At 35.8% G+C, this 8,404-nt stretch overlaps 1 protein-coding gene across 4 annotated transcripts; it reads left to right on the top strand.

Moving 5' to 3' along the window:
* The first annotated feature begins 373 nt into the window (after positions 1 to 373).
* Positions 374 to 7,966, top strand: SMIM12 (small integral membrane protein 12). Of its 4 annotated transcripts, none has more exons than XM_053704806.1 (2): positions 374 to 438; positions 7,174 to 7,966. In XM_053704806.1, exon 2 carries the CDS (start codon positions 7,257 to 7,259, stop codon positions 7,530 to 7,532), a length of 276 nt encoding a protein of 91 aa, XP_053560781.1. In that variant the 5' UTR covers positions 374 to 438; positions 7,174 to 7,256; the 3' UTR covers positions 7,533 to 7,966. The 4 variants fall into 4 exon arrangements, with proteins under 4 accessions (XP_053560781.1, XP_053560780.1, XP_053560778.1 ...); XM_053704805.1 differs by having other exon boundaries at positions 379 to 465; XM_053704803.1 differs by having other exon boundaries at positions 417 to 504.
* Positions 7,967 to 8,404: the final 438 nt, after the last annotated feature.

The following is an 8,404-nucleotide window of genomic DNA, read 5'->3' as shown; positions in this document are numbered from 1 at the left end:
GTCAAATTGCGCTTTCTACTTTTCATATTCCCATAAAGTAGCTGATTTGTATCCGCAGAATGGAAACTAGACACGACCTTTTTGGGTAGAACTCCACACAGTGAGATCACTGCAGTCATGTGACTGCTTCAAAATAGTCTAGCTGCAGACTGGAGCTCCACTCTCTAGACAGAAACATGTGACCTACACTCAAAGCAACCTATAGACAATCATTCTGAAAACAAAACATTTTGCAGCTTTCTTGTTCTTTTTAATGTGCACTCACAGTGGTTTATGCTGATTGTCATTTATAAGGTAGGTTGTTTGTTACATTAAAGTTAAAAAAAAAAAAAAAAGAAGCTTTGAGTGGAGGTCACATGTTTCCTGTCTAGAGTGGAACCAGTCTGCAGCTAGACCCTTCTCGACTGCTTTGACATCACAGGTCCATTAGCATGATAGGTACTAGATGCTCCCTAGCATGGGTTGGTGAGTTTGATGTGTGTCTGGCCAATGTCATTGGGTGAGGTGAGTGTGTGAATTTGCAATGCACGCGGCGTTATATAAAGTGAGATCACTCGTCTCGGTGTTTAATATTGTTAATGTTTTAGCGTTTCATAGTTGATAGTTCTAAGCAAATGCTGGTGTATGTTGTGATTCGAAGTACAAGTTGTCTGAGATAAAGCGTCCCACACTCTCTGTACTTATTAGCTATATACGTACTAATTCCTATCTAACTGCTCTTTTTATTTACAAGCACACTGCACATATCACTAAAATATTCAGAACTATATTATGTGCAGACAAGGTCCCTCAGTTGCCTTCTCTAGTTTATGCTGATTGTACGTTTACCCTTGTACAGGTGAATGCTCTCATGTTGCCCATCCCCCTGTACACGTCAAACGATATCTGCTCCGGTTGTTTTTGCTGCTAAAAAAGAAATAAAGATGCTGCCCTCAACAGAACACCAACAATGTATTGATTTTAAATATATATAATATCACACACGAGCCAGCGTTTGTTTATGCAGGGACCCCCCCCCCCTTTCTAGAAAACTTACAGCTAAAATAAACTGTCGTAGTTCCCTTTATGATATTTAAATTTGGTAAATTATTTCTAGTTACTATTAAATTTAGAATTCCATTTTTTTTCTCAAGAATCTCTAAAGAGTTTGTCACTGAGGTTGCAATCCAACCATTATGAACTAATCCTTGCTGGACTGGGACATTACACGACCAGTCCTAAATATATGCACTCTCAAAAACTAGTCTAAAAGCTAAATTGTATTCACATAACAAAATCCAAATGCAGAATATACAGTGAGTAACTGACATATAATGTAATTAAAGGGATATGAAACCCCCCAAAAATATTTTTTTTGATTAAGACAGAGCATATAAAATTTAAAAAGTTCTCAATTTACTTGTATTGTCAAAATTGATTTTCCCCATGAAATTCTGGGTTAAAGAGATACCTAGGTAGGTGGCTGGAGCACTACATGACAGGTAATAGTGCTGCCATCTAGTGCTCTTCCAAATAGATAATGTTCTTGCAAAACTGCTGCCACATAGTGCTCTAGAAATAGTCAGGCTCCTAAGCTTACGTCCCTGCTTTTCAACAAAAGATACTAAAATAATTAAAATATAAGTAAATTAGTAAGGTGTTTAAAATTGCATGCTCTATCTGAATTATGAAAGACATTTTTTGGGTTTCATGTATCTTTAAGAGGCATGTTGTAAATAAGAATGAGGCTGTTTGACCCTAATGTGATTTTTTTAAAAGCATGAAATATGTTCTTTAAAATAATAATAATAATAAACTTTCCCTGGCCAGCAGTTGCATGCTGTGTAAATCACCAATCGGCTGCTCTGTAAGCTTTGTGTTCAGTGTCAGAGGCATGTAAAAGGCATTAGGTAATGACGTTTATTGCCTTTCATTCCACTTTGAAGGGATTTTGAACAATAAATCCTAACTTCTATTGCTAGTATTAAACATTACATTTCAAATTATTAGCAGGTTATTTCATTATCAAATCAAAATTTTTGTATTGTGTTAATTGTAGCAAAAATAATAAATATATATATTTTTTTTTTTTTTTTTATTTTTTTTTTTTTAAACAAAGGACCCCTTTTTCCCATTAGATATGTGATGGAAAAAACAGTTCTTGTCCTTTAAAGGGACAGTCTAGTATAAATTAAACTTTCATTATTCAGATAGGACTTTTAATTTTAATCTACTTTCCAATTTACTTTTATCATCAAATGTGCTTTTTTCTCTTGGTATTCTTAGTTGAAACTAAACATAGGTAGGCTCATATGCTAATGTCTAATTCTTTGAGGGCTGCCTCTTATCACATGCTTTTTAAATCTCTTTTCAACACAAAGAGACAGAAAGTACATGTGGGCCATATAGATAACACTGTGTTCAGGCACAGGGAGTTATTTAAGATTTAATAAAAGTATGATATTAAATCATACAATAGGGTGCGCAAAATTATGGAACACAAATAGTGCGTATTTTGTATACTTGTGTATATGTGAAATGGATAGAAGTAGTGGATCTACTAGTGATCATATAATATTCATATTGTGACAGAAAAATAAATAAAATAAACCAATGTGATAAAATGGGATGTAACCTTGCCAAACAGTGCTTTTGTAAAACTCAAAAAAATCTGGAAAAAGCCTGATATGTCTAAATCGATAAATAAGATACTCACAAAGGTATATAGTGCACTCACAAAAAAACTCTAATTTGGTGTACAAAAATGGAAAAAAAAGGGTGAAATAATAATATGTTAAAAAACACAATGTATTATGTATTCAAAATAAAAATACAAAAGAATTTATATTCACTGTAAAGTCCAGAATATAAAGGCAATAAGTGAAATAGACGCTGTCCGAATCTGTAGTTCTAGAAAGCTGCTCCACTCCAAACCGGTGGTAAGTCGGGTAATCTGTAAAATTCAGAGCACAAAAAGAGAGAGCGCCTAATGGTGTAATATCGTCAGGGACCAAATAGATACAATCAGAAACAGTATCAGCCAAATGGATACTCACAAAGAGATTGGCACTCACAAGTAGTGCATACAGACGGGCTGACCTTTGTACAGCAGTCAGTACGCTGGATGTATGGATATCGTATCGGAGATCTGTTATGATAGACAAAAACACAAAAACAAATGGTGCAATATCGTCTGAACCAAGATGGACACGAAGAAGACACAGTATCAGCAAGATGTATACTCACAATGGAGTTGGCACTCACAAGTAGTGCATTCAGGCAGGATGACCTTAATACAGCAGTCAGTACGCTGATTGTTTGTAACCGTTATCGGCTCAGGCTTGTCCTCTGCACACAGCGTGTGCACTGAATCATCGGCTGTGGCTCAGCTGTTCTCTAGTGAGAGGAAATCCTCTAGATGTGACGTGAGCAAACCAAAATAATGCACCTGGAGCTGAATGAGAGCTCAGAGTATACACAGTGCATAGAAGTTGTAAATCCAATATGTTGGTGACAGGATAAAAACGTGTAATTAAAAAATATATTTAAAATCACAAGTCTTGAAAAAGGAAGTCAGCGGACAAAATGCTAGGTAGGAATAATTAAAAAGGAATTTATTTGGAGCTAAAAACAACGCGTTTCTCGGCCGATAATGCTCCCTGGCCGTTTCATCAGGTAAGTATAATAATACCTGATGAAACGGCCAGGGAGCATTATCGGCCGAGAAACGCGTTGTTTTTAGCTCCAAATAAATTCCTTTTTAATTATTCCTACCTAGCATTTTGTCCGCTGACTTCCTTTTTCAAGACTTGTGATTTTAAATATATTTTTTAATTACACGTTTTTATCCTGTCACCAACATATTGGATTTACAACTTCTATGCACTGTGTATACTCTGAGCTCTCATTCAGCTCCAGGTGCATTATTTTGGTTTGCTCACGTCACATCTAGAGGATTTCCTCTCACTAGAGAACAGCTGAGCCACAGCCGATGATTCAGTGCACACGCTGTGTGCAGAGGACAAGCCTGAGCCGATAACGGTTACAATCAGCGTACTGACTGCTGTATTAAGGTCAGCCTGCCTGAATGCACTACTTGTGAGTGCCAACTCCATTGTGAGTATACATCTTGCTGATACTGTGTCTTCTTCGTGTCCATCTGGGTTCAGACGATATTGCACCATTTGTTTTTGTGTTTTTGTCTATCATAACAGATCTCCGATACGATATCCATACATCCAGCGTACTGACTGCTGTACAAAGGTCAGCCCGTCTGTATGCACTACTTGTGAGTGCCAATCTCTTTGTGAGTATCCATTTGGCTGATACTGTTTCTGATTGTATCTATTTGGTCCCTGACAATATTACACCATTAGGCGCTCTCTCTTTTTGTGCTCTGTATTTAAGATTTAGCACATTACAATGCTAAATGGAAGACAATAGATAATAAACAGTCACAGTCATGTGACCAGGGGGCTGGAAGAAGGTTCCTAGATACAAGGTAATCACAGAGGTAAAAAGTGTATTAATATAACTGTGTTGGTTGTGCAAAACTGGGGAATGGGTAATAAAGGGATTATCTATCTTTTAAAACAATAACAATTCTATGGTAGACTGTCCCTTTAATTATAGGTATCTGTAAACTAAGTTAGATTGAAAATCTTATAAAAGGGACTTTATCTGCACCTTGACTACCATGATCTTGTGTGGCTTTATCAAAAGGCAAAATGTAACTTTACTTCTAAAAATGTAACTTTACTTCTAGACATATAGAAACATTTGTGTATATTTGGCCAATCCTGTAAACTGTCAATATCTGATTGAAGTTATAGAATATGCAGTAGGTAGGTTTAATTGTAGCAAATAATTTAAATATTTAAAGGGATACCAAACCCAATTTTTTTCTGTCATAGTTCAGACAGAGCATGCAATTTTAAGCAACTTTCTAATTTACTCCTATTATCAAATTTTCTTTGTTCTCTTGATATCTTTATTTGAAAAAGCAGCACTTTAAACTTATGAGCCGGCCCATCTTTGTTTCAACAGTTGGGTAGCGCTTAATGATCTAGCCACCATTCAGCAAGCGCTACCCAGGTGCTGAACCAAAGATGGGCCGGCTCGTAAACTTACATTCCTGCTTTTTCAAATATAGATACCAAGAAAATGAAGAAAAATTGATAATAGGAGTAAATTAGAAAGTTGCTTAAAGGGACATTATACACTCATTTTTTTCTTTGCATACATGTTTTGTAGATGATCTATTTATAAAGCCCATAAAGTTTTTTTTGGTTTTTTTTAAATGTATAATTTTGCTTATTTTTAAAGAACATTGCTCTGATTTTCAGACTCCTTACCAAGCCCCAAAGTTTTATTTGAATACCGTCAGCTACCTTCTCCAGCTTGCTCCTGTTTGTGTAAAGGGTCTTTTCATATGCAAAAGAAGGGGGAGGGGGGAGTGTCTTATTTACCACTTGCAGTGGGCTTTCCAGCTACCTTTTCAACACAGCTAAACTGAAAGCTTCTAAGTAAGTTTATAAACCATTTTATACTGGATTTTTATATCCGTATCTGTGCCTCTTATTATTTATAGTAGTGTCTATTACATGCAGTTATATGAAAATGAGTGTATACTGTCCCTTTAATATTGCATGCTCTATTTGGATCATGAAAAAATGGCTTCACTATCCCTTTAACTTTTTACATTTAAAAGACCATGACCCAACTAGCAGTAAAAAACTAGCCCTGGAAAAAATATATTAAACAAACACATATATAGGTGTGTATGCTTTATGGGAATATTCTCAGATCCTCCTTTAGAATACAAGCTTTCAGGCACATAAAGCTGCAATACAAAAGGGTAAACTCATAGCGTCACTCTGGCTTTTAAAGGTGCATAAGATGTAAATATATTTTTTAGAAAACAGATTATGAGTGGATTTTGTTTGTGATATAATTAATTCTAAATAAGTAAATTCATTACCTCTTTTAATGAAAATAGTCCACTTTGTCATCAGGTTCCATCATCCCTAACTTTAGTTTTTTTTTCTTTTCTTTCTGCTAGATACCTCTGCTGTACTAAGCATAGTTTATCAGAGCACGCTTCTACCCTTCGAGCTTCTTTATGCAGTGAGCACTATATTTCTTTCACGTCTACATAGCTTTGAAACAGCCAGTGTCCAGCAAATGACACTTCACTACACAAGAGATTGTCTGCACATTTATTTCCACGTTTGTTTCACTTCAGACACAAACTAAATCCCTCACACTTGTTTAGTTAAAAAAAAAAAAAAGTGAAATGAATCAAAAGTGGCAGTAAATGTATAGACAATTTATTGTGTAATCAGGTGTGAAGCATTGAGTGTTCCCTGCACAGCGGCTGCTTCAAAGCTTTTTTACAGAAGCAAAAGAGAAGCAATCTGCATGTAAATCTGCAAAGAGGATAAGCTGCAGACATGGTTGCTTCATATAAATATCCCCCAAAAACTTACATGGTATTGTTCCACACTTCTTAGCCGTGAAACCTGCAGATGTAGACAAATAAGAGCTCAAGCAACGTAGTTATGTTCATTAGCTCTGGAAGGTGTTCATATGCCACTGTTCATTGGGTAGTAAATGGCCTGTTTCAGTGGTCAGTGGAAAGCAAAGAGATTTATAAGGTTAAAGGGGGGACAGTGTACACCAAATCTCATATAACTGCATGTAATAGACACTACTATATAGAAGAATATGCACAGATACAGATATAAAAATCCAGTATAAAACCATTTAAAAACTTACTTAGAAGCTCCAAGTTTAGCACTGTTGATACCTACAAGCTCAACCCATTTTATTAGGTTGTGGCTTCAAAACACAAAATCAGCTAATTCATATACACAAATAAGCCTTAAAAAAGCAAATCTCATTCATTTTATACTCTACAACTGGTAAAAAAAAGTAATTTGAAACACATTAAGAGAAAAACTATTTTGTAGTATACTGTCCCTTTAAGGGACAGTATATGCACATCACAGCTAATAATTGGTTGCCACGGTTAAACTCCTAGGTAAGCAATAGTGGAATAAAAAAAAATGCTGTAATACAGTAGAGTGTTTACATGTCCCTTTAAATGTTTATCTCTGATAATATTAATTTTTCTTTTTTAATCTCAACTTCACATACACAGCTGATATTTTTTTTTGTCTCTAATGCTTATAGGTAATGGCACAGCTAAAGCTGGTGTATGGCTAAGGATAACCTGAGACGTGCATTCATTTGAAGGTTTGCTTACTTCAGACATCATGTGGCCAATGCTCTTTGCAGCGGCAAGGACCTATGCTCCTTACATAACATTTCCAGTGGCATTAGTAGTGGGAGCAGTGGGATACCAGGTGGAAAAAGCAATTCGTGGAACTCCGCCTCTGGCTGTGGAAGAAAAGAGCATTCTTGAGCAAAGAGAGGAGAGAACCCTGCAAGAGGCATCAGGGAAGGACCTTACCCAAGTTGTTAGTCTAAAAGAAAAGATTGAATTTACTCCTAAAGCTGTCCTCAACCGAAACCGAAAGGAGAAGAGTTGAGAGATTAACTGTCTGTTTCCCTGGTCCCTGTAGAAATCTATTAATGCTAAGTATGGGGGAACATATGCCACAATGCCTCTCAGCATCATCATTTTCCTGTGTTGTAAATTCACATCTCAGAACAGACCTGATCAAATGTGCTCAGACTAGTTCTTCAAGTCCTGAGGAACTGTCTCAAGAATGATAGATTAACACATTATATTACTGGAAAGGGAAACATGCTTTTCTGAGTTGCACAAGTACAAATGTTTCTCTGTTTGCACATATTGAATCCATATTAAAATGTGAGAGAGATTCCTTTTCCAAAGTTTTCCCTAATTTCTTATCCATGACCCAGCAACAAGTTACCATTCTATGTTTCTTGGATGGCCAGTCATTTTTAATTTCTAGTAATTTGTTCATGGTCTTGTAATTAAATGTTAATATGAATGATATTTGACTGTTGAATTAATGTCATAGGTCGCTGGGCAAGTAAAACAAAGATGAAGGTGATCAATGTAAAGATTTAATTATTAGTAAATGCTGGTTTGACCTCTAGAATGCCAAGCATGTTATTCTCTCATCTTTGGCGTAATACACATCTTGTGTGAAGGAGTAGAAAGTGGCATATTGTAATAAAACTGCTTGTCAACTCTTCCATTCACAATAGGGCAGCTGATCTGTTGTATATTCCAACAGACAATGGGGCATTACCCTCATCCATTCAATGTCTGTCAAAGGATTTATAATATAGACTCTTATTGGCTGGGGAATTCTGCATGACATAATGATCTGAGTGTGTGTGCGTAAAGATTAAACCAGATAATATATATTTTTTTATATATATTTTTTATTATTTTGTGAGATAAGATTCTTACCAATGTATAAATCAT

Source organism: Bombina bombina, chromosome 3, assembly GCF_027579735.1.
Source record: "Bombina bombina isolate aBomBom1 chromosome 3, aBomBom1.pri, whole genome shotgun sequence".
NCBI classification, from domain to species: Eukaryota; Metazoa; Chordata; class Amphibia; order Anura; family Bombinatoridae; genus Bombina; species Bombina bombina.
The sequence above is the reverse complement of the archived record's forward strand: the minus strand, read 5'-3'. Positions and strand labels throughout refer to the sequence as shown.

Excerpts from the sequence above, each read along its gene's own strand:
- SMIM12 (XM_053704806.1), top strand. The coding sequence starts at position 7,257 with ATGTGGCCAATGCTCTTTGCAGCGGCAAGGACCTATGCTCCTTACATA.